At 43.4% G+C, this 27,909-nt stretch overlaps 1 protein-coding gene across 5 annotated transcripts in view; it reads left to right on the top strand.

Annotated features, from left to right (window-relative positions):
• ARAP3 (ArfGAP with RhoGAP domain, ankyrin repeat and PH domain 3) overlaps nt 1-27,909 on the top strand; it is a 632,921-nt gene that overhangs the window by 470,352 nt on the left and 134,660 nt on the right. For all 5 annotated transcript variants that reach the window (XM_069199483.1, XM_069199484.1, XM_069199486.1 and 2 more), the window contains one exon: nt 11,027-11,174. In XM_069199483.1, coding sequence (XP_069055584.1) covers nt 11,027-11,174 — 148 coding nt within the window. The remainder of the gene's footprint in view (nt 1-11,026; nt 11,175-27,909) is intronic.

Genomic DNA, 27,909 nt, shown 5'->3' with positions numbered 1-27,909 from the left:
AGAAAACACTGTGTGATGGACAAGCTCGATGGCTCGGGATGTCCCACCACAGCGCTGAGGATACACCAGACCTCTTCAGATCCAAAGAACATCAGGACAAGGCCCATGCTGAGGTGTTGGCAGCAGACAAGGGCTCCTTTTCGCCTGAATACAGCTTGGGCTCTGAGTTCAAGATGCAGGACCTCACACCGGGACAACCCATAAGTACGGTGCCCCCTCCATGCCGGCCCCAACACCGGGAAGCCATCCCAAAATTTCTGTACCAAACAGAACCTTCACTTGGACCACCACTGCCCTCGGGCTATAGTTGGCACTGAGCAGCTGTATCAGAAACTTCCAGCCCTGGCTTGGCACAGAAAAAACAGCAGAAGACCCATCCTCTCAAACCGACTCCCACACCATCGGAATCAAGGGTGTTTGGGCTGAAATATCACTCCTCCTCGGGGCCCCAATTCACAACAAACTTAAGACCCTCGGCATAAAAAATCTCAGAGTTGAAAACCTCTGCTTCAATAGGCTTGGCTTTGAGGGTTAAGTCAGAGCTGAAATGTTAATCCTTTGCAAAACACACGTTCAAATACGAGACAGGGGAAGCAATGCTCCAAAGGATACAGGACGAGATAGACTTTTGAAAAAAAGTATTTGGTCATTCACATGGACACTGGGCATGTCCTCGTAAGATGTCCCCATACTGGTGCACAACGACAAAGGGACAGCTGACGTTTGAGGAGGTTTTGGACAAACCCATACCACCAAAGCACGAAAAAAAACTGAAAAAGCTACTAGCCTAGTGCACCCAACCCCAGCACCACCACCTGTTCCACCATCTTCACATTCTGCACCAGCAATATATTCCCCAGAGGATTCTGTTTATTCTTGGGCGGGGGGGTTGGCCAGGTTGACGGAGACCAGTACTCCATTCCACCACGAGTTGACCCCTGGAACACTTATGGCATAGACCCACCTGCAGACACAGACTCCAATCTCAACCCGCAAAGCCTTATCTCCCGGACGACACCACTACCTACCATGACACAGCCAGAAAAAGGGCAAACGTGCAAACTTCTGGTGAGGCGCCCCCACCAGAGAAAGAAAGTAAGAAGATAGATGCAGTGTGGAAGAGGGTCGCTGCCCAGTCTGCCAGCCACTGGAGAACTGCAAACTCCCTTCAACTCCTCTCCCGCTATGATAGAGCTCATTGGGATGAGATGGAGGGGCTCCTCCAACATCTCCCTGAGAAACATAAAAAAGGGCAAATGAGAGCTAAATTAATCCTCTGTGTATAAAGTAAATGTAAACACCTCTATTGGCTTCACCCATGATGCAGTGACACAGCAGCAAGATGCATTTACTCCAGCATGCTCCTTAGACGTCACATCTGGCTTAGGGTCCCAGGCTTCAGCCCTGAAGTGCATCAAAACATACTCACACTTCCTTTTGACAGGGAACACCTCTTTGGCCCTCAAGGGGACACTCTACTTTATAAAATCAAAAAAGATAACACGACTGCCAAACCATGTGAGTGTTGCAAACATCATCGCAACATGGCTCTTTTCACCACTCCCCTATCGTGGGTAAACAAAATCCACCTTCATCGACCCCTCCACTACCTCCCAATGTCCCGTGGTACAAACCACCTCGCTCAGGAGATGCTATGGAGGCTGATATGGGGCAATAATTCCAGCGGTAAAGGCAAGGGTGGGTTCACAAAACCCTCTGCCACGTCCACCAAACCCTGACATGCAAACCACCCCAACCTCATAGCGTGTCAGGGGTCGACTACAAGGGTTCTTTCCTGCCTGGCCGAACTGGATATTATCCAACATGGTTATTGTCTGGAGCTCACTTCCACACCTCCAAACATTCCAACTCGCAAACACAAACTTTCATCAGAACATTAACAGTTGCTCAAGGAACAGGTTCAGGCCCTCCTCAAAATATGGCACATTGCCTACTCCAGCAAGGCCAGGAGTCTTCTAACTCAGTTTCCTTATTCCCAAGAAGGATGGGTCCTTGAGACCAGTCTTGGACCTCAGACCCTTAAAAGAATACATCCTGTCAAAGCACTATCACATGGTCAATCTTCAAGATGTAATCCTGTTACTACAACAAGGCAACTTCATGGCAGCACTCACTCGAAGGGTGCCTATTTCCACATTCCTATTCACCTGGCGCATCGCCAATACCTCAGGTTCATGGTAAGCAACCAGCATTTCTAATTCAAGGTCCACAACTGCCCCCAGGGTTTTCACTCAGGCCACCATAAACCTACTTTGTCAACTAGGCTTACCATCAGTGCAGTGAAATCCCACCTCCAGCCTCTCCAAATACAACCCTACTTAGGAGCCACCTTGATTCATAACAAGGGATAGCTGACCCCTGTACCACCAGAGTTCAGTCCTTCCAGGCGCTTATTGCTTAATTCCAGCCTCATCAGCAAGCAACAGTGAGGGCAGTCATGCATTTCCTCAGTACGATGGCTTCATGCAGAGCCATAGTACTTCATGCCAGACTCGAAATGTATCCATTGATAGAGAGTTAGCACTCCAGTGGTCTGAGTGGAAGGTCAATGGGAGGATCTATTGTTGATTGGCTGTCAGCTTGCCACTCTCTGCAGTGGTGGAACACCAACAACCTCCTAAAGGGCTGCCTTTTCCAGACCCAGCTCTGCAGAGAACCTTAACCTTACGGGTTGGAGAGTGAATTCACAAGATATCACTGTCCAAGGACACTGGACACTCAGCCGGAGACATTTCCTTATCAATCGCCTTGAGTTGCTAGCTGTTCATCCTAGCACTCAAAATCTTCCTTCCCACCTGATCATCAAGGTAGTCCTGATCAAAACAGACAACATGACTGACTGTATTATATCCAAAAGCAGGGGGCACCAGGTTCCCTCAGCTGTCTCATCTAGCCCAGACTATTTAGAAATGGGTTGTTCAATACAACATTCACCTGTTGGCGGACTACCTTCCAGGAGCTAATAATGACGTTGGAGATCTCCTCAGCAGGAGGTGACAACAAGTCCACAAGTCGGAGCTCCACCCGTAAGTCCTCCTCACATACTTCTGGCATTGGGGTCACCCAGAAATAGACCTTTTTGCAGCAACCAAAGACGCAAACTACCCAAACGTTTCCTCCAGTTTCCCACACCCACAGTCCTGGGGCAATGCACTATGGATGAGTTGGTCATGGTTATTTGCTTACGCTCTTCCACCTCTTTCACTACTTCTGTTTGTGGTTTGTAAACTTTGGCAGACATGTCTCACCCTCATTCTAGTAGCTCTCACATGGGAGCAGCAACCATGGTTCACCATACTCCTAGAACTGTCAGTAGTTATCCACGAGGTATTGCCAAACAGACAGGACCTTCTCATGCAGAACCATGGAGACATCAGCCACCCATACCCCTCAACCTTGCGATCAGACTCCTGAAGTCCTAGATCTTGATTATTTGAGCCTACACATCCCTGTATGGACATTCACAGAGAGGCCCACTACTCATGCTTGTTATGCTGCAAAATGGAAAACGTTATCCCAAACAAATTGATCCCTTAGATCCTAATGTTCAAGACATTGTCTGTTATCTATTTCATATACATGCCTCAGGTCCAGCTTTTACAATTCTAAGGTTGCACCTAGTGGAAGTAACAATAGCAGCATATCTATAAAACAAACAATACACTTCCTAATTCAGGGTCCCAGTTATTGAAGCCTAGTTGGAAGGTCTTAAAATGGTCATTCCTACTAGGGTGCCACCAGCTCCTATCTGGAATCTAAATATTGTATTAACAAGAGAAATGGGCCCTCCATTCGAGCCCCTCCACTCCTGCCTCCTCCAGTTCTTACCCAGAAAGTATCATTCTTATTAGCTATCACTTCTCTCGGAGGTGTCAGTGAGCTTCAGGCAATAACTTTAGAAGAAACTTTCTTCCAACTACTTAAAGATAGAGTGATATTACATACCAATTTCTTCCAAAGGCGGTATCTCAATTCCACCTTAGTCAATCTATCGAAATAGTATTTTTTTCCCAACCTCACTCAGTTGCGAAAAGGGCTCTACACACCTTAGATGGCTAAAGACTCCTCATGTATTATATTGATAGAACCAAAGCATTTAGAAAACACAACTCTTTGTTGCCTTTTCAAAACCACACAAAGGAAAGGCCTATGTTCGATGGCATCTGTCGCTGTAGATACGCATGTTTTGCAATAGCTCGCCATCTGGTGTTGGGCCGGAGTGTTACAAGTTGTTTTTCTTCGAAGAAGTCTTTCGAGTCACGGGACCGAGTGACTCCTCCTTTTGTGTCCATTGCGCATGGGCGTCGACTCCATCTTCGATTGTTTTTTTTCCGCCATCGGGTTCGGACGTGTTCCTGTCGCTCCGAGTTTCGGAACGGAAAGATAGCTAATTTCGGAAGATTTTCGTCGGTATTGTTGCGTTCGGGATCGGCGTAGTTAGATTCAACACCGCATCGAAGATCGAAGAGCTCCGGTGCCCTTCGGGGTAGTTTTTCGATCCCCCGTCGGGGCCTGGTCGGCCCGACCGCGTGCTGAAGAACGCCGATGGAACGGACCCCGTTCCGTTTCTGCCTCAAATGCCACAATAAATACCCCTATACAGACCAACACTTGGTCTGTAACCTGTGCCTGTCACCTGAGCACAGTGAAGACACCTGCGAGGCCTGTCGTGCGTTCCGGTCCCGAAAAACACTCCGAGACCGTCGAGCCAGAAGACTTCAGATGGCGTCCGCGCCGACAGCCCACCGAGAGTTCGAGGAACAAGAAGAGGAAGGTACCTTCTCGATCCAAGAATCGGACTCCGAAGGATTCGACAATACACAAACCGTGAGTAAGACGTCGAAAACCACACAGAGGAAGATTTACAAGGCCCAGGGGACGCCACTGCCATCAGGCCATGGCTCCACCCATAAATTCGGTGACCGACCGTCGGCACCGAAAAAGGCCCAAACAGTGCCGAGATCGTCCGACTCCGGTCGAGACACCGGCACGCAGCCTTCTCGGGACCGAGAAAGTGCTGGAGACAAGCCTCGACACCGAGATGCCGGTGTGGACACGGCTCGACGCCGAGACAGCGGCACCGAAGAAGATCGACGCCGAGAGGTTTCGGCCCCGAAAAAGAAAAAAGTCATCTCGGAGCCGAAAAAACACGCAGACAGGGTTTCGGTGCCGAAACAAACTGCAAGCGACCCAGCTTCAGGCTCTTATACAGAAGAGCACTCGCTAACCTCCCAAATGCAAAAGCATAGGTTTGAGGAAGAGCTACAATCAACTGATGTAGACCATACGCAAAAGCGTATTTTCATACAGCAGGGGACAGGAAAAATAAGCACCCTTCCCCCCATTAGAAGAAAGAGAAGGTTGGAGTTCCAAACTGAACAGACACCACAACCTAAAGTGGTGAAAAGAGTTACCCCACCACCCTCTCCTCCGCCCGTGATTAACGTCTCACCAGCACAAACTCCATCACACTCCCCAGCTCACACCACCATAAGCCAGGGTGACCAAGATCAAGACGCATGGGACCTATACGACGCCCCAGTGTCAGATAACAGTCCGGAGGCATACCCTACAAAGCCATCTCCACCAGAGGACAGCACCGCGTATTCTCAAGTGGTGGCTAGAGCAGCACAATTTCACAACGTAAGCCTCCACTCAGAACAGGTCGAGGATGATTTTTTATTCAACACACTCTCCTCCACCCACAGCTCATACCAAAGCCTGCCTATGCTCCCTGGTATGCTCCGGCACGCAAAAGAAATCTTTAAGGAGCCGGTCAAAAGTAGGGCAATCACACCAAGGGTGGAAAAAAAGTATAAGGCGCCTCCTACAGACCCGGTTTTCATCACTACACAGCTGCCACCAGACTCTGTCGTTGTAGGAGCAGCTAGGAAAAGGGCCAACTCCCACACATCTGGAGATGCACCACCCCCAGATAAAGAAAGCCGCAAGTTCGATGCAGCTGGTAAGAGAGTCGCAGCACAAGCTGCAAACCAGTGGCGCATCGCGAACTCCCAGGCACTACTTGCGCGCTATGACAGAGCCCACTGGGACGAGATGCAACATCTCATTGAACATCTGCCCAAGGACTTACAAAATAGGGCAAAACAAGTGGTTGAGGAGGGACAGACCATTTCCAACAACCAGATCCGCTCCTCCATGGACGCTGCAGATACAGCTGCACGGACAATTAATACATCTGTAACTATCAGAAGGCATGCATGGCTCCGAACGTCTGGATTTAAACCAGAGATTCAACAAGCAGTTCTCAATATGCCTTTTAACGAAAAAGAACTGTTCGGTCCAGAAGTGGACACAGCGATTGAGAAACTCAAAAAAGATACGGACAATGCCAAAGCCATGGGCGCACTCTACTCCCCGCAGAGCAGAGGCAATTACAGCACATTCCGTAAAACACCCTTTCGAGGGGGGTTTCGGGGTCAGAGCACACAAGCCAGCACCTCACAAGCAACACCGTCCAGTTACCAGGGACAGTATAGAGGAGGTTTTCGGGGACAATATAGAGGAGGGCAATTCCCTAGGAATAGAGGAAGATTTCAGAGCCCCAAACCCCCTACTACTAAACAGTGACTCACATGTCACTCACCCCCTCCACACAACACCAGTGGGGGGAAGAATAAGTCATTATTACAAAGCATGGGAGGAAATCACTACAGACACTTGGGTTCTAGCAATTATCCAACATGGTTATTGCATAGAATTTCTACAATTCCCTCCAAACATACCACCAAAAGCACAAAATTTGACAACACACCATTCCAATCTCCTGGAGATAGAAGTGCAGGCACTATTGCAAAAGAATGCAATCGAATTAGTGCCAAACACACAAATAAACACAGGAGTTTACTCACTGTACTTTCTGATACCAAAGAAGGACAAAACGCTGAGACCAATCCTAGACCTCAGAGTAGTGAACACTTTCATCAAATCAGACCACTTTCACATGGTCACACTACAAGAAGTATTGCCATTGCTAAAACTACACGACTACATGGCAACTTTAGACCTCAAGGATGCTTATTTCCATATACCAATACACCCATCGCACAGGAAATACCTAAGGTTTGTATTCAAGGGAATACATTACCAATTCAAGGTACTGCCTTTCGGATTAACAACCGCACCAAGAGTCTTTACCAAATGTCTAGCGGTAGTCGCTGCACACATAAGAAGGCAGCAAATACATGTGTTCCCATATCTAAACGACTGGCTAATCAAGGCCCATTCGTTAATAGAGTGCTCAAATCACACAAATCATATCATACAAACCCTCTTCAAACTAGGGTTCACCGTCAATTTCACAAAATCCAAAATTCTGCCGCGCAAGGTACAACAATACCTGGGAGCCATAATAGACACATAAAAAGGAGTAGCCACTCCAAGTCCACAAAGAATTCAAAATTTCAACACCATCATACAACGCATGTATCCAACACAAAAGATACAAGCAAAGATGATATTACAACTCCTAGGCATGATGTCTTCATGCATAGCCATTGTCCCAAACGCAAGACTGCACATGAGGCCCTTACAACAGTGCCTAGCATCACAATGGTCACAAGCACAGGGTCACCTTCTAGATCTGGTGTTAATAGACCGCCAAACTTACCTCTCGCTTCTGTGGTGGAACAACATAAATTTAACCAAAGGGCGGCCTTTCCAAGACCCAGTGCCACAATACGTAATAACAACAGATGCTTCCATGACAGGGTGGGGAGCACACCTCGATCAACACAGCATACAAGGACAATGGAACGTACATCAAACAAAACTGCATATAAATCACCTAGAACTTCTAGCAGTTTTTCAAGCACTAAAAGCTTTCCAACCAATAATAGTTCACAAATACATTCTCGTCAAAACAGACAACATGACAACAATGTATTATCTAAACAAGCAAGGGGGGACGCACTCCACGCAGTTAAGCCTGCTAGCACAAAAGATTTGGCGTTGGGCAATTCACAACCAAATTCGCCTAATAGCACAATTTATACCAGGGATCCAAAATCAACTCGCAGACAATCTCTCTCGAGATCACCAACAGGTCCACGAATGGGAAATTCACCCCCAAATTCTGAACACTTATTTCAAACTCTGGGGAACACCTCAGATAGACTTGTTTGCGACAAAGGAGAACGCAAAATGCCAAAACTTCGCATCCAGATACCCACACAAACAGTCCCAAGGCAATGCCCTATGGATGAACTGGTCAGGGATATTTGCTTACGCTTTTCCTCCTCTCCCTCTCCTTCCTTACCTGGTAAACAAACTCAGTCAAAACAAACTCAAACTCATATTAATAGCACCAACTTGGGCAAGGCAACCCTGGTACACAACGCTGCTAGACCTATCAGTAGTACCCTGCATCAAATTGCCCAACAGGCCAGATCTGTTGACACAGCACAACCAAAAGATCAGACACCCAGATCCAGCATCGCTGAATCTAGCAATCTGGCTCCTGAAATCCTAGAATTCGGGCACTTACAACTTACCCAAGAATGTATGGAAGTCATAAAACAAGCCAGAAGGCCATCCACCAGGCACTGCTATGCAAGTAAATGGAAGAGGTTTGTTTGCTACTGCCATATTAATCAAATACAACCATTACACACAACTCCAGAACATGTAGTGGGTTACTTGCTTCACTTACAAAAATCTAACCTGGCTTTCTCTTCCATTAAAATACACCTTGCAGCAATATCTGCATACCTGCAGACTACCTATTCAACTTCCCTATATAAGATACCAGTCATTAAAGCATTCATGGAGGGCCTTAGGAGAATTATACCACCAAGAACACCACCTGTTCCTTCATGGAACCTAAATGTTGTCCTAACTAGACTTATGGGTCCACCTTTTGAACCCATGCACTCCTGCGAAATACAGTTCCTAACCTGGAAGGTGGCATTTCTCATCGCCATTACTTCCCTAAGAAGAGTAAGCGAGATTCAGGCGTTTACAATACAGGAACCTTTTATACAACTACACAAGAATAAGGTCCAATCCAAAATTTTTGCCAAAGGTTATTTCACCGTTCCATCTAAATCAAACAGTGGAACTTCCAGTGTTCTTTCCACAGCCAGATACCGTAGCTGAAAGGGCACTACATACATTAGATGTCAAAAGAGCATTAATGTATTACATTGACAGAACAAAAAACATCAGAAAGACTAAACAACTATTTATTGCATTTCAAAAACCTCGTGCAGGAAACCCAATATCAAAACAAGGTATAGCCAGATGGATAGTTAAATGCATCCAAATCTGCTACCTTAAAGCTAAACGACAGCTGCCCATTACACCAAGGGCACACTCAACCAGAAAGAAAGGTGCTACCATGGCCTTTCTAGGAAACATCCCAATGCAAGAAATATGTAAGGCAGCCACATGGTCTACGCCTCACACATTCACCAAGCACTACTGTGTAGACGTGTTATCCGCACAACAAGCCACAGTAGGTCAAGCCGTATTAAGAACATTATTTCAGACTACTTCCACTCCTACAGGCTGATCCACCGCTTTTGGGGAGATAACTGCTTACTAGTCTATGCAAAACATGCGTATCTACAGCGACAGATGCCATCGAACTGAAAATGTCACTTACCCAGTGTACATCTGTTCGTGGCATCAGTCGCAGTAGATTCGCATGTGCCCACCCGCCTCCCCGGGAGCCTGTAGCAGTTTGGAAGTTACCTTCAACTATTTATATATGTATCATCTCAACCTTAAATAGGTGCATACTTAGTCACTCCATTGCATGGGCACTATTACTACAATTCAACTCCTACCTCACCCTCTGCGGGGAAAAACAATCGAAGATGGAGTCGACGCCCATGCGCAATGGACACAAAAGGAGGAGTCACTCGGTCCCGTGACTCGAAAGACTTCTTCGAAGAAAAACAACTTGTAACACTCCGGCCCAACACCAGATGGCGAGCTATTGCAAAACATGCGAATCTACTGCGACTGATGCCACGAACAGATGTACACTGGGTAAGTGACATTTTCATTTTAAATCAGGCATTGCATGCTGGATTGTTAAATGCATCCAAACATGCTGTGCTGAAGCTGAAAAAACGTTACCTATCACTCCTAGGGCTCACTCCATTCGCAAAAAAGGACATTCTTAGGAAATATACCTATGTCTGACCTACGTAAAGCAGCTGCTTAATCTGCACCGCATACATTTACAAAACATTACTGTATCGATGTGTTGGCCCATAAACAAGCTAATGTGGCCAAGCAGTTCTACATATGTTATTTCAGACAACTGCAACCCCTCCCCCCCCCCCCCCAGGCTTTCCATAGCTTTTGGAGGAGCTCTGCTTTTCTGTCTATGCCAAGCATGTGTATTTACAGCCACACATGCCTCGAAATGAAAATGTTACTTATACACTAAGCATCTGTTTGTGGCATGTAGTGGTCTAAATTCACATGTGCCCTCCCTCCTCCAGGAAACCTGTGGGTGTTGCAGTTACTTTTATAGGTTATCACAAATTCATTAAACATGAACATCTCATTATAGTACGCTCTGCTTCACATTTTATCCTCACTTGCCTTGCTGGAAAACAATCTAACAAAGGAGCTGATGACCATGAGCATTACCAGCAAGAGGAGGAGTCACTCTACCTCGTGACTTAAAATACTTTCTTGGAAGAAAAGCAACTTGCACACATCTGATCAAACACTAGATTGCAGGATTATGCTAAGCATGTGAATCTACAGCACCGCATGCCACAAACAGATTCTTACTGGGTAAGTAACATTTTCCTTTTCAACCTAAGCTGTTAAAGCCTGGAACCAACCCCCCTTTGATTAGCAACAACCTTCTTCTCTCACACTGCTACTCATGGATTTGCACTTCTAGCAATGAACAGATCACAGGATGATTAGTATCTATTGCACTTAATAATAGTATTTTGGCCACAAGAGCACATCTGCTCATAACATGCCATATGTCTTTGTCTGCCTTCTCATGACCCAGGGTGCAGAAATGTGCTGACCTCAACCAGATGTGCACCAAAAACCTTTCTCTGCTGTTTGCACCCAGCCTTTTCCAGACAGATGGCAAGGGAGAGCACGAGGTGAAGGTGATGGAGGACCTGATTGACAACTACGTCCAAGTCTTTAATGTAAGGCATCCCTTTTGCTCCATTGCCACGCTGTCTATTCAAGCTTGCTTCTTCTTCAAAAACATCACTTTTCTCATTCCTTCTCTTCTCTTTATTCCTATAATTTGTTCTGTCTTACCGTTTCTATTTTAGTCCCATATCCTGTTTGGTTACCTTACATTTTTTCATTCCCTCTTCTATCGTTTTTTCTCAGTCTCTCATTCCTCCTACCTCATTCCACCCTAATTACATTCTTTCTATTTCATTTAGTTTGGTAACTAGTTTAATTTATTTCATTTTGATAAGGATATCTATTTTCTTTTTTCATAAAATATTGGGGTTGTATCTGTTATCTTGTTCAATTCGTCTGGCTCTCCCTTTCGTTTTTTTCTCTCACTCGTTATTTCTCCTTTTCAACTTTTGTAGTTTATTCTTTTTGTCTGTTTCTATGTGTCATTACCATCCATTTTTTGATCCTTCTCTGATGTTTACCTTAACTCCCTTGGACGATTGTCTAACATACCACCCCACCTTGCTCTTGCTTCGATCGACTTTCCTGTTTTCATCTGATTCTGCTTAGCTCTCCTCTTGCTTGCCGATATCTCATTTGTTCTATATCAATTGGCTGCTGTTGCGTTTTTAAATTTACATTTTTCTCATGTTGTACAGACAATAGGCTGTTTCAGAGCTGATTTGTTTCTTTGAAAGATGATATTTTCTGTTGTACATTAATTGGAAGTACAGTTTATATTAGTGGCCATGTCTCCGTGGAGTATCTGTCCCTTATTTATTCTACGGCCTTTTTGCCTGTTTAACCGTGCATTCATAAACTTGTGTTGCCTGGGCACGGTTGATATGGCAAAAGCCCCTGCTAAATTGTATAATTATTTGTTCTGAATGATTGCTTACACAACTTTGTTTTTGAAATGACTTTACTACTCATTTTCCTTGGAATACATAGTGCCCCATGTTTAGGTTGATATAGTGCAGTTCTCACTGTGAGGGCCATTACAAAAGGACACAGTCTGTCCACTTTTGTAATCTACATTGATTTAGCCACTCCTTTCCTCTTTAATGTATCTGGGAAGAAAACATTATCCTATACAGAGGACTATATCAATAAACTATTCAAAGGATCATCTCTTTTTTGGGCCAGTTCCTAACCCTTTGCACAATACTCTTAAGCAGAAGATTGAGAAACTTGAGAAATTGAACAAAAAGGTACACAATTACATATCCACCTTATGACTCAGTAATTACAATTGAAGGCTATCCCACAGAGTGTACAAGTTGGAAACAAACTTGCCATATTCACTGGCAACTGGAAATACTGTGTAAGTGTCCGTTTTATATTCTAATTAAATGGTTCTATATTTTCATTAAATTGTTTTAGGAATTGATACAGCTGTAGAATTTGTGAGGAGACTGGAAAGGAAATAGCTGAATTAGTGAAATAAACATTGGGAGACTAGTCGCTCAGAAATGCAAAATAAGCTATAGAATATTAGAGAAGACGGTCTCGGTTTTGAGGATCATTACACAGCAGAAAAAAATGGACAAACTTGCCATGGACATAAAAAATTACAACAAAAACAAGACTTGTCCATATCTTTCCGACAACTACTACCAGGAAGATGAAAATAAATGATTCACTAACAGAGAACGCCAATATCACAGACGTTTTGTGACTTCGGAATTCGGCCTCTCATCCTAATTTTTCAAGCAGGGTGACCAATAGCCACCTGGAAGGGACAATAGCAGTGGACAGCCAGGCCCAGAAGTACAGGCTGAGGACATAATAATTTGTAATCCTACAACAATAGGTAGAGACAGGCATGGTGATAGGGATACCTATATTCTGTTTGTACAAACACATCCTAACACCCTGACCCTACACGAGCTCCCCATACTTAGCAGAGGTTTAAGTTTTGTTCTCACTACCTGACCCCTTTATGGTCCATTGAAACTGCATTTTGTTTTTTTGCAAAATTAAGTTGAGATATTTCTTTAATAAAAACAGCTGTATGAGCACCATCAGTGTTTCAAGATTTTGCCCCCTTCTACTTTCAACCCTCCACTGGGTACCATTACCCATGAAATAATTACCTATGATAAAGTTGTTATGAGGGTCATTGAAATATTCAATCACACGCAGATATATCACGTGCATTGTCTCCCAAGAAGAGAATGACACTGCACGTTCTGTCATCCAGTTCTGAGATTATTATCAAACCAGCTGATGTGTAGGGCGATAGTGGTCCAGGACAGGACACCTTACTGTTCTGACATTACAGCAAGCAGTGGAAGCCGACTACACTAAGTTGAAGAAAGACCTGACTGCTGAACTACAATCTCTTTTTGCTGACACTTCTCAAAGGGGATTGCACAAGACGTTTTTGTCAGGCGTATGCCCTTTTGAATGTCAAATTTCCCAGAACCACAGCGATTTATACCCACCGAAAATCCGCAGACATTTGGAGAGCCCTCCAGATCACCCTATTGTCTCTGGTTGTGGTTCTTTTCTTGAACTATTTTGTCAATGCATTGGTGTCTTTTTGAAACCATTTGTTCCCCTCACACATTCCTTTATTTGTGATCGCATGGATTGAATCCACAGAATAGAAGGCTTATCTTCGGTAACAAGCAGCTTTCAATTCACAACAGCTGCTTGTCAATAAGGACATACAGGCCCTCTATACCAACACTCTGCAACAAGAGGCAATACGAGCCATCACTCAAGCATTAGACTCTAGGGAGAAGCCACAATGAGTCCCCATGACTTTCTTTCTGCAGTTGACTGAAGTCACACTTTTGAAAACAAGTTTCCAATTCATGAATACCTTCCATTTCCAAAAGAAATGTGTAGATATGGGAGTCAGCTTGGCACTAGACTTGGCAACTGTATTCATGGATGATTCTGAACAAACACATCTATACAGTGATAGCAACCCCTTCAGACATAATATTTCTTTGTGGCATCATTACATGAATGATGTCTTTATGATCTGGGAGGGGGACACTACATCTGTAGAGTAATTCCATGACTGGATAAATACAAGATCAAATATCAAATTCACTATGAAGTATGTCACCAACACCAACCCTTTCTTTTCCTTCACATTAAGTTATATTAAGGCTCACTATACAGCGCTGACCATAAAACACAAGAAAATTAATTATTTTCTGCTGTACTCCAGGCACTGTCCAAGAGGACTCAGAGATGATTTATCTTATGGTCAGTTCCTTAGTTTAAGAAGAAGTTGCACAAGGAGAGATGACTTTTTCAAGAGTCTGATTCTGTAATTTCTGATTTGTATTAAAGAATTTACCCTATGAGGTTGCCGAGACAGGCCAGGAAAAGGGCATTGAATCCTCACAGTGAACATTTATTGGTCCCCAGAAAACACTGAAACACAAGCAAGCAAATGCCCTATCTTTGTAAGCACTTTCAATACTGATAGTAATGCCATAAAGAAAGTTGTATGTAAACGCTGATCCCTGGTTAAAGACATATTAAATTCTGCATAGTAACCACTTTGTGCTTTCAAAGGAAGGTTAATATGAGGGACAGGTTAGTAAGGGTTGCCTTTCCTTCTGCACCTAACCGTACAATGCAATTTCAATGGGCTCTTTCGCCGATTAGGGGCCATTTCAAATGCAGACACTACCCAGCCTACAAATATTGCCTTAAAACTATTTTTAACATGAGCATGTGAAATTCTAATTCATCTTCTTTAAGAATTGTAATATGAGTGGTGTACTTAGTGCTAGTTATTTTCCATGCTAAAAAATGTATACTGGAGAGGTGTCACAGAAAGTGAAAGGGCAAATACTGCAACATCGCTGCTGTGGCACGGCGTGGACCCCCTTTAATGGGACATTTTGCACAATATGGTCTCACCATGGAAGACTTTTTGAGGCAGCTGGTAGCACCCAAAAGCAATCCAAGAGGCGGCAACCATACCACAAAATTATTGATACAGTAATGCGAATAGAATGAGTGTTTGAGATCCATCGATAATGAACTGAAGTCACTTGATAAATGGAACCACTTGTAACGGTGTTGTGAGTTGAATAATGGGGTCATTTGCATTGATTGAATTTTCTGGTGTGAGCCCATTGTTAATTGTTTATTATTTTTCTATGCCAAGTCCTAATATGTGCTGTGAGTTGGGGTGGGTAATGCATTATGATCTTTGCTTTGAATATGCCTTTGGGCCCCGTCATTCATGCATTTAATGTCCTCATGCCCCTCTTTTCACCTGGTCATGACTCAGCTTAGAGTGCAACAGGGTCAGTTTTACTTATTTACTGCTTCTCTATTGTCCACTTTTTTGTGCATGCAAGATAGCAGTTGCTTGATTCTCCTCCATTTCACCACTAGGTTCACAGGCTAGTCTTGCGTTGTTTAGTTAAATGAGTAGGCACTTTTGTCGTGTCTTTCATGAACTCATCCTTTGGGATGGCCGACTGATGCTCTGGATGCTTTCATTGACACGCAAAGGTGTTGAAAGGTTTCTCTTCTTTATTTGCTGTACCTTTAGTTTGTTTGGGATGGCATTTGATACCTGTTATAGTTTTCCTCTACAGTGAGCCTTTGAATGGATTTTGAGTATCATTAAGGAGACTTTACATAGCCTTGCAGACTTGTTTTTGAGCTTCACAGGGCCAGGTGAAATGAGCAGGGACCACAACACCTATACTGTTGCATTTGTTGTTTGTATATATTGTAAACACACTATTTTGTTATTTTTCACATTGTTCACTTGCACTGCGCTGTCACCAGGAGGACCTATAAGTTTTTTGTAACTGTTTTCACAACTTTAGCTACATTGACTATTCTGTTTAAAATACATCAGATGAAAAATTCCTCCTCTTTTTTGTTAAATCAGTTGTGTTGAATAGACAGGGTTGATTTGGCAATAGCCTTTGCTTGCTAAATGATAGAATTATTCTGATTAATTCCTTACATAGCTGTGCCCACTAACAATGGGCATTTCATTTCTATGAACCCAGACACATCATCTGACCAACCAAATTTGGGAGTATTTTCCTCCAGTCTCCGTCTGTTGTTAGATAAAGACATTTTTAAGCCATCACCACTTAACAACATTGCTTAATTTTCAGAGAGCATCACTAAGGGTGCAGAGTTACTTCCATTTTCACTTTAGTCTCGGTTTCTGTCATTTCAGGATGTTGGAATTTGCCTTGTCACCTGATAATATTAAGTCCTTGATGCCGGATTTCCTAGAATCAGTCATTTAGTTCTTTATAACATCACCTTTTACAGGGTCGTTTCCAAAGTGATGTGTGTAAATATAAGGCTTCTCTTAGTGGGACAATATTACTACAGGATCATACTCCTTCTGTTGGAGTTGTGGTTTCTGCAACAAACCAGGAAAACACATACTCATTTTAAACCCTTTCTTCCACAGTATCAGAAATGCCATTAAGAAGATGGCCTTCAATATAGAAATGTTTTGGGCCATGCTTTAACCTTGAAATTATGAAATTGTATCACACTCTGGAAAGGAGATAGATATTTTGGTATAAGATGGGGAATGTTATCCTAAACTCTCTTACTTATGTTTGGCAAGAATAACTGGAAATGTTTACAGTAACGATAACTGTAATGATGCAGTAACTGCATCAGCAGACCTGGCATATCTTGTGGCGAGAGACTTGAAACTTAGTAGTTTTCATACCTATGTTAAATGGGTACAAAGCCTACTAAAATATCATCAACATGTCTTTAACAGATAATATTACTGAGATCACCCACATGAGTACTGGATTTTCTAAAATGCACTGCTTTTAACAAGAAGAAAATACCAACAAATCCTTCTTCACATCCGTCTCAACACAATAGTTTAAGTCCCTCAGTACCTTAAGACATGAGACACTTTTGCTATGGCTGCAAAGACATCAAAGCCAAAGAAAGCCACCACAGCCAAGCTTCTGAGGATGATAGTGAAGACTCTACAGAATCGATCAGAAAACCCTACAAAAATGAAAGGTCATTAGAGCAGTTGTCCCTCAGTATGATAGAACAAAAACCTCCTAAAAAGGCTTCTAAAAAAATACTCACCACAGGAGTTATAGAGAACAAAACCCATCCACTGGGCTCCTTCAAAATTACAAAAAGAAACATGTTTTCATTTAGTGAAAGCTAAGATGAGAGCCTACAGCACAATTACATAAGATATCTACAAAAAGTTTTAAAATTCCTCAGCACTGTCAATGGAGCAGTCTTCAGCTGCTGAGAAACCATCGATGATGGGTAAATGGCCGGCAAAAACCTTGTTGACATGGTTGATAGCAGTAACATTTCTAAAGTCATTGACAACAATGTTGACTGCATAAACAACACTGAAGATAAAATAATCTTTATTGTCAGTTCCTTATTGACAGCAACCTAGTGTATGATAATTTTCACTTTGCCTGCTACAGTGCCGCAGTTGACGAGTAATCCATTGATGGTGCAGACTAAGATATCATTGACAGCATCATCAATCATGAAAAGTCACATTGATTTTGAAAGAGCCATTTCCATGCCACTGATGCCAGAGCATAACTCGACCAGTAAAGTATCGCCCTTACCACCAAAACACTTACTTGATGTGGAGGACTCGAATAATTATGGTTCTTTTAGTCCAGCCTACAGGCCGACGGAACTTCACATAAAATACCAAGAAAATGACAAAGAATGCATGGAAAATAACTACTTACCTTCCCAGGCAGATACCAATGAGACACTTGGAGTTAGGCTGATTCACTACATGTAGGAATATGAGCCTTCTCACCAAGAAGCTCCACACCATGAGTATATGGTGCAGGTTCCAAGGGGATGATTGCAGATTATTACAAAAGGCTCTCAAAACCTTCCAAAAACACACCACTCAAGCAACCATCTTTACCTACTCGCACACAGCCTCCTTCTCCATGAACACCTTGTAATTTTCCCTCTTGTCCAAGTTCTAAACAAACTGCACATTCAAAGACCACAGTGCCACCTGTGAACAATAATACTTGTTGTAAAGAGAAGAAGGTGAAGTGCATGATGATCAGGATGTGGTCCCAGAATGGGAGATTATTTAGCACAAATCTCTCCTGCAGTTGTTCCTCACACAGTTGATTCACCTCTGCATGATGTTCGGGTGTCCATGCCATTTTAGAAACAGCATGGGAAAGATTTGATCTACAAATACCAATAATCCGGTTGACTTCAAGTAACCCTCTTGGAAATCAGTTAAAGCTATTCCAACAGTCGTCTTTATTTGGAATGTAGGTGTTAAGGTAATGAAAACACTCCAACAGTCTGCTGTTATTTAAATATAAAGCCCCTGAGTATTTGCCTGCTTGTTTTATTGGGCATATTAGGGCAGATTCTGTAGTGATGCAAGCTGCCCAGTGTCGCTGAAGGAATCTGTCAATGCCATGTCCCACACCACCTGACAGGGAAGAAAGTTGTCTGGACAATATAGGAAAATGATTCCCTCCTGTGATGGCCTCAACAGTTAAAGCATCCACTTCCTTATCGATCCTCGGTTGGTATGATAGGCACATCTAAGCGGACATAGCAGCATATATTGACCTTATGCCTGAAAATAAAAATTTGGAGGCTAAGGTAATCCTTCTGGGGTTGGGGGAAGAGATCGATTTTGCCATAGCATCCACCTGATTCCACCAGCTAGCTGGAAAAACTGTTCTTCGAAGGCAAGGATGGTTGAAATCCACATCCTTGAGATCTGAGGTCCTAATTAAGTTCTTGGACATGCATTATGACAGACAAGAACTCTTCAAAAAGCATGTGAATGATGCTGTGCAGTCGATTAAAACTGACTCTGATGCCACAAGATTTCTATTTATGCCATGGGACTACCACTATGACAACAGTGAATACATCAAACATGTGAGTCCATGAAAGATGCCAGTGCAGGAGAGCTACAGTTGCAGGTAGGTAAGGTTTTCCATGTTACAACTTAAAATATTACAATTTAAAACATTTGTAAGTCAAATAAGAGATGCAACCAGATTCAGCTGCACCAAAAATTTGCCTCCATCTGCAATAAAAGGCAATTGGAATAACTGTCAATGGAGTAAAAAATAGAGACCATATGTTTAGTATATCTTGAGATAATAAAAAGACTGTCCAGAAGCTTAAGTCCTTTACTTGATCTAAGATTTGGTCCAAGATTCTTAAATAAGAAGGATATTTTTGAATGATTGCATTACAGCTAAAAGTCCATCAATCAAGAAAAGGCAATGATTTTACACTGTAAACGAGGTGTCTCTAACTAGTTGACTGTGAGCCAGTAGTAGTTCCCAGACACCATAGGAGTAGCTCACCTTAAGTTAATTTTTAAATAAGCAAAACACAGGGTCACATTTTTCTTTTAAATTTAAGAGAAGTCTGTGTTTACTTTACATTATCACCAGGCTACAGATAGCAGAACCTGATAATGGGCAGTGCTCAGTCAGATTTATGGGCCAGCCAGGGACATAGAAATGAAGAACTGAAGCCCTGAAGTATTCAACTCTCAATAAAAAAATAAATCATTCAATACTGAAGTGTGAAAACAAAATGATGTTTCTGAATGCGTTTCAATGGAAGAAAATTAAATTGAAAAGTGACCTTATTGATTAACTCTTCATTTTAATTTTCTCCCATTTCAATGTGTCACTTTTACAAGCATCAGGCCTTTTGTTCCCAATGGCCAGTAGACACTGTGCCATATTTATAACTGAAAAATAGTCATTTATTTTTAAATGGGAGAAAGTTAAAGTGAGGATGTCATTTTCTATGATACATTGTGTTTTATGGCATGTGTGCTGTAGATAATCATGCTGTGCGTTCTCCAGCCATCTAGTGATGGGTCCTTAGTTGTGTAAGTTGTTTTTCTTCGAAGACATTTTTTGAGGTATGAGGTTGAATGACTCCTCCTCTCGGTGATATTGAGCATTGACATTGACTTAATTGTTAGATTGTTTTCTCTCCGCTGCCAGGTTTGGACATGTGTGCCTTCTCTCTGTGCTTCAACTCCATTAAGTATGGTTCTTCAGTTCTTTACAGTCCTTAACGGTATTGTTTTTGATTGTGCATTTCCATACTTGCATTTTTCAGAAAATTTGTCGGTTTGGGTTCCTTCCACTGACCATCCCTTAGGGCACCGCATATTAGGGCCTACCCATCTGTGTATCACCAGCTCCATCAAAAATGTGTTTCTAGTGATGGAACGCACACCTTTCACCCTCTGCCCGCGTTGCCATGTGAAATATCCACACCCTGACCTATACCTTGTGTGCAATTTGTGCCTTTTATTTGACCACAAAGAGGTCAACTCCAACAACTGTAAATCGTTTTGATCGAAGAAGACCCTTTAAGATTGCAGGGCTTGTCGGCTTTCAGTGTCGCAGAAGGCCACAGACGACACTCCAGGCCTCTTCGGTAAAGAACATGCCAAGCAAGTGCCAAAAGCAGAGGAAGAAGAGCCATTCTCGATTGAGGATAGCTCCAGCTCCAACGTGAGGTAGACTTAGAGATGCAGGGAGTTCCATCCGCCCAGCTGTGGACCCTGCCCCTGCTCCGATACCCAAGCCGACCAAGAAGTCTGTGGCCCCCCTACTACCCACTATTAGAGGTTGTTAGACCACCACTGCCTTCTGGCCAGGGTCAGATCCAAAACACTGCTTTGGGCGCCCGGGCCCAGTGCCAAAGATTGCCACCAAGGTCAATCCTTTGGCATTATCCACGCTCTCCTTGGTCTGAGAGCATGTTTCACTACCAACACAACCTTCAGTACCAACCTGGCAGCCAACTACATCTCCCTCGGTGCCGACAAAGCCTCAACCTTCAAAATTGAAACACTTGTTCTCAAGACTTTCGGCTCCAAAGGTTTCAGTACCATCTTCGGCTTGCATATACCCTGTGGAGTCCATTCTCGAGAAATCTGACATTCGCCAAGTGGGACTGGCTGCATTATTGTTACCCCTTTTTCTCCCCCACCTCCAAAGAGAAAATTGACTCTTTAAGAGTCACTTGATCTACCCCTGCCTCCCAGGAAATAAAAAGGACAAGGCCACTAGCCCTGCCTATCATCCACCCCCTACACCACCATCTCCACCCCCCCTCATTCTCCTTGTCTATTATTACCAACACATAATACACTGGATATCTCACCCCAGGGGTCACCTCAATAAGAAACTATGGGCTGGGGAGCCATTAGGAGATCTTGCCCCTTGGTACATGTTATAATACAGATCCCAAAACACCAAACGACCCAGATTTACCATCTCGTCCGTCCCCTCCTGAAGACACAACCTCCTACCAAGAGGTAATTGTGAGAGTGGCAGCTTTTCACAAACTTGAATTACATAAAGAATCCCTTGAACAGGATTTTATTTTTGACATACTAACCTCTGTGCACAAAGACACACAATATCTTCAAATGTTACCTGGCATGATGAGATATGCAGATGACGTCTCCAAAGAACTGGTTAGAGCCAAAATCTACTACCGCAGGGTAGACAAAAAATATAAAGAAGCACAATCAAATCCCTTTATTTATTTGGTTTGACCACCTGACTCCATTGTAAATCCACTGCATGCAAAGGGGCTAATAGGCTACCGGGTATAACCCTCCTCCAGAAAAGGAAAGTAAGCAAATATATGCTTCCCGGTAAGAGGGTTGCTTCGAAGGCTCCCAGCCATTGGTGTATTGCCAATTCACAGGCCCTGTTGGCCCATTATAATAGAGCCTATTGGGACGAGATGAGGGACTTTTACAGTACCTCCAGGAAGAACATAGGAAGAGGGGCCAACAAATTGTTACAGAGGGGCAGGCCTTTACTAATGATTCCATTTACTGTGCCCTCAACGCTGCTGATACTGGGGGTAGAGGGATCAATACTAGTGTCCTTCTTAGACGACATGCCTGGTTGAGGTGCTCAGACTTTAAATTGGAGGTCCAACAGGCAGTCCTATACATGCCCTTTGATAAAGAACACCTCTTTGGTCTGCAGGTAGACACTAGCTTGGGAAAAATGAAGAAAGATAGTGACACAGCCAAAGTAGTGGGAGCATTACAAACTTCCACTCCCAGGGGCCCCTTTCATCACCTAAGCTACAGGGGTACACATAAGTACACCTCTACAGAGGCTTCCACCAGCAACAAAAAACAGCCCCAGACCTCCTACACCAAGGGCTAATATTTAGGCTCCTTTACAGAAAATAATTGTAAAGGTAGTGGCAAGAGTGCCTCTGCGTATAGGGCAACACCCACTGCAAAACATTAACTACCCTATGATCACCCGCCCCCAAGCACACAAATTCTGTCAGGGCAGATTGCAGCCTGGAATACTATCATTACGGACAAATGGGTATTAGCCATTATCCAGCATGGCTATTTTCTGGAGCTCATTACCACACCACCCAGCATTCCATCTCACAGGTTGTTTAACAACGCCCATCCCTTCTCAAACAGGAAGTCCAGGCCCTTCTCCTCAAAGGTGCCATAGAGCTCACTTCACTTCAACAGGAGGACTTAGTGATAGACTCCCTTTACTTCCTAATCCCCAGAAATACCAATCCTAGATCTCAGACCTTTAAACAAGTACATCCTTTCAGAACACTTCCATATGGTCACCTTACAGGATGTCATCATGCTTCTTCGACAATGCGACTTTTTGGCAATATTAGACCTCAAGGCCACTTGCTTCCACATGCCAATACACTGCTCACCGCAAGTACCTAAGATTCATGATAGCAGGCAAACACTACCAGTTCAAAGTACTTCTATTCCACCTCAAGTGTTCACAGAATGTCTGGTGAGGTCGCAGCACATCTGCAAAGAGACTATGTTCACGTATTCCCCTACTTAGACGATTGGCTTGTGAAAGCCAATACACATGAGCAGTGTCAACAACACTCTCAGATGATGATAAATCTTCACTACCTGGAGTTTACTATCAACATCCCCAAGTCTCACCTTCAACATCTACATATTCAACCTTACTTGGGAACAATCCTAAACACACAGTTAGGGTTAGCCTACCCCAATCCCACTCGGAGGAAGCCTTACCCCAGTTCAATAGAAACTAGACTGTCATGTACAGGACAGTTATGAATCTACAAGGAATGATGGTGTCCTGCATTGCCTTAGTTCCTCATGCAAGGTTGCACATGCATCTCCTACAGCAATGTCTAGTTAATCAGTGGGAATGATGGGAACTCACAAGTACTATACCATATTTACAAAAATGCGGGCTTCCTCAGATTGACCTTTTCGCCACAACAGAAAATGCCAAATGCCCAATCTTCGCCTCCAGGTACCCACACCCTCTATCCCAGGTCTATGCGGTGGGAATGGTTCACAACACTCTTAGACCTTCCTGTAGTTCCACACAAGAATCTCCCCAACAGGCCAGACCTGTTTGCTCGCAATCAAGGACAAATCAGGCACCCAGAATCTCTCAACATAGCAATTTGGCTCCTGAGGGCATAGAGTTTGGCGACCTTAGTTTACCATCAGAATGTATGGAAAGCACACAGACCCACAACTAGAGCTTGTTACACAGCAAAATGGAAGCAATTTGTTTGCTGTGGTCAATCCAAACAAATTGATCCACTATAAGCCACAGTACTAGACAGCTACCTGCTTCATTTACAAAAAACAAATTTGGCCTACACTTCCATACAATTATACCACACTGCATTGGCTGCTTATCTCTAAAATAGACAGCATCTTCCTCTTTTCAAAATTCAAGTCATCAAGGCATTTATGGAAGAACTCAAACGAGTTATCCTGCCACGGTTTCCTCCAGCCCCGTTTGGTACCTTAACATTTTTCTCATCAGACTGATGCGTCTCCATTTGAGCCCTTACACTCATGTCCCCTTCAATTTATTTCATGGAAAGTGGCATTAGTTGCCTTTACCTCTGCCAATCATATTAGTGAGTTCCAGATTTTAAACTTAGAAGAACCGTTCTTCAAATACATAGGGACAAACTGGTTCTCTGCACCAATCCTAAATTCCTACGAAAGATAGTCTTGCAATTTCACCTCAATCAATTCATTGAGCTATCAGTTTTTTTCCCCTCAACCGGACTCAATTGCGGAAAGAGCTCTTCATGCCCTAGATGTCAAAAGGGCTCTCATGTTCTACATAGATAGAACTAAAACCCTCAGAAAATCTAAAAAACTTTTTGAAACTTTTTCTCCACCTCATAAAGGCAAACCTATGTCCAAATCAGGCATAGCCAGATTGATAGTCAAATGCTTTCAGACTGCTACCTTAAGACCAGGCCAAAAGACCTGTTTCTCAAAGAGCACACTCCACTCGCAAAAAGGGAGCAACCATGGCCTTTCTTTTAAACATCCCCATAGCTGACATTTTTATGGCAGCTACATGGTCCAAACCACACACCTTCACCAAGCTCTACTGTGTGGATGTTCTAGCACGCCAACAAGCCATTGTAGGTCACTTATTGCTACTTACCCTTTTTCAAACCACTGCCTCTACTGTAGGATAGCCACAGCTTCTAAGGAGGGACTGCTTTAGGGTCTATGCAGAGCATGTGTATCTATAGCCATACATGCCATCTAATGGAATATGTTACTTACCCTGCAAGCATCTGTTTGTGGCACATAGTGCAGTAGATTCAAATGTGCCTTCCCTCTTTCCTGAACACCTGTGGCTGTTGTATTATACATTTACATTTAGCATGGTCATTGCATTTCTTATACATACTTTATACTCCGTACTCACCCACATGCAGAAAAACAATCTAACAATGGAGTTGATGCCCATGTGCAATGTCACCGAGAGGAGGAGTCACTCGACCTTGTGACTCGAAAGACTTCTTTGAAGAAAACCAACTTACACAACTTTTGACCCAACACTAGATGGCAGTAGAATGGAGAGCATGTGAATCTACAGCACTACATGCCAGAAACCAATTATGTCTTTGTATTTTTATGAAGCATGTTTCTTCACATAAAAGTCCTCCCATTTAAACAAATGCATTTTTCTGTAATAAATATGGCACCATGTCTACAGGCCACTGGGAAGGAAGATACATAGGCCCCCATTAGAACATTGTCGGCATATACCGCCTACCGCCCCAGCAACAGCTGCCAAAAGACCGTGGCCGCGGCTACCAGCCATCAGCCGGAATATGTCCACAGCCGGATTTCTGCCAAAAGGATGGCGGAAATCTGGCAGTGGCCATGCCGATGGATGGCGGTAAGGTGGTGCTGCGGCCACCAGCACCGCCACGCCAATAGACCACCGCAGACCGTATCATGACCCATGATACAGCCTGGCGGTGTTCTGCTGGCGGTCGCTGCTGCTGGCAGCAGCGCCCCGTCCCGTCTCCTGCCGGATGACTCCCTCACAAAAGGTAAGTCGGGTGCTCCGACAGGGGAGGAGGTGTTTGTTGGGGGGGTGTGTGTATGTCTGTGAATGCGGGTGTGTGTTGCGTGTTGTGTGTGTGTGCATGTATGGATGTGTAAGTGCGTGTATGTTGTGTTGTGTGCATGTGTGTGTGCCTGTATGTATGTTAGTGTGTGTGGATGTGTGTGTGAATGGATGTCTGCATGTGTGCTTGAATGTGAGAATGAGTGTGTGAATGCGTGTGTGCGTGTGTGAATGAAGGTGCATGAATGAAGGGGGGTCCGGAGAGGGAGGGGACGTGTGGGAGAGAACATGGGAAGGGGGTGGGGGCGGGGAGGACCCCTATCAGTGACAGAGAAGCAATTGCCTGTCGCTGATAGTGCCTACCGCCATGGTTTTCATGCAGGAAAGGTTGCCACGAAAACCATGGCAGTAGGCGGGGTCATAATCCCACAGGCGGGCAAGTGATCTCCGCCGGTCAGTGTGGTACATTGGCGGTTTGGCTTGCGCCAAACCGCCAATATCTTAATATGGGGAAAAGTACTGCCAGGCTGTTGGCAGTACTTTTCTCCATTTTACCGCCATCCGCCGGGGTCATATTGACCCCCATAGTGTTTTTAAATGTGACACTTGGAAATGGGAGAATATTTAAATTTATGGAATCCATATAAACAAAGTTAACTCTTCAGTTTAATTTTCTTAACACAGTGCTATATTTAGAAGTAAAAAATATAGCCATTATGTTAAGAGGGAGAAATGTAAAGTGCAGAAAAGTGCTCCATATTCTGAACATTTTAACAGAACATTTTCCTGCATTTTAAATTTATCCCATTAAAAACATGGTTGTATGTTTGTATTATAAATGTAACAATGCCATAGGTGGCAAAAGGTGTCATGTGCTACTGATACATATGACACATCCCTCAATCACCTGCACACATATATCCCATTTATACACACACATGTTCATACATCCGTAGGACCATGCCCTCACTGATACACATAAGCGAAATACAAGAATCCAGAAGGGATAGATACAAGACCAAGTAACTCAGTTGAAACATGAATTATTCACTGGGAGAATATATTTCTTTATTCAAAAGAAATCAATTAAATTAGATTAAGCTTAGTGTCTACAGGTCACACTCTCACAACTGTGTGACAAATAGCGAGACCCTATAAACAACAAATAAATTATACAAACAAAAAATTGTTACATATCAAAATAGAAGTGCTATAAAAAAAACTGTACAAAAAACAAAATAATGTAAAAAAGAGATGAATCAAAAGTTCCTTTGAGCACCGTTATCTCTTAGTCTATAAGCTACTTAGCCATTCAGTGGCAAGCAGTATTATGTTGAGGTAATGCAAATAATGGAAAAGACGTATCGTCCATCAGCAGAAAGTCTATCGCTGGTAAACCATCACCGATACAGTCCAATTGTTTTTAACATCCAGTTATTTGAAAATTTCAGTACGCATTCCTCCACTGTTAAAGTCGATGCTTTTCGGCCTTTATAGATCTGGCCTCCTCAGGACAACACGAACAGAGCCTTAGCGGTGTGTTATTTCTGAAAATAGCGCTCAAACATTGAATGCATCACTGGGATTGCAAACAACCTCAATTAATTTCCTCAAATGAAACCAAGCTGCGCTTGGCCAGCATTGTAAAATAAAGCCCACACATGCCAGTCTTGTCATAATGCCCTTTGTCAAAGTACTTTGCCCAAATCATAGTATTTGGCTTTATGGACATTAGGCTTAAAGTCGATTATGCTGGGCGTGGGGGGTCTGATAACAATGTGAAAGTTGCTTAGACTTCAGTAGCGGTCAATGATTTTCACTGATCATAAATAGCTCTCACTGCAGAAAAGGTTGGAGACTCCTGCTGTAGACCTACAGGACTTATACCAGTGTGATCATCGCACAGACATACCCAGTGATCCAAGTGAGGGCTCTTCTTTTTCTGTTCAGTTTCATGACATTTGGTCTGAAGATTGCCCCACGAGTCTTCTCCAAATGTTCCGCAGCAATAGGGTCTTACCTCATGAAACAATTTATCTTTGTCAGCTCTTATCTGAATGACTGGCTGATCATGTTGCATAACTTTAAGGAAGTGCATCAATTCCTCCACTGCACAGCAGTCCTGCATTTACTGTGACTTAGTAATGGGAGAAGTCTTTTCTAGATCCTTTCAAGGTAGTCCCTCTCTCTCTGGAGTTAGTCTAGGCACAAAAGCTAGAAAAGCACTTCCTCCAAATTAGGGTTATTTTTTTTACCTATTTAAGAGTTGATAACCTTTCCTCATTGCTACTGGCTTGTAGTTAAGAATCATGCTCAAGACACTCTTGTTGGTATTTAA

Source organism: Pleurodeles waltl, chromosome 7 (assembly GCF_031143425.1).
Source record: "Pleurodeles waltl isolate 20211129_DDA chromosome 7, aPleWal1.hap1.20221129, whole genome shotgun sequence".
NCBI lineage: Eukaryota > Metazoa > Chordata > Amphibia > Caudata > Salamandridae > Pleurodeles > Pleurodeles waltl.
This window is presented reverse-complemented; position numbering and strand designations above follow the sequence as displayed.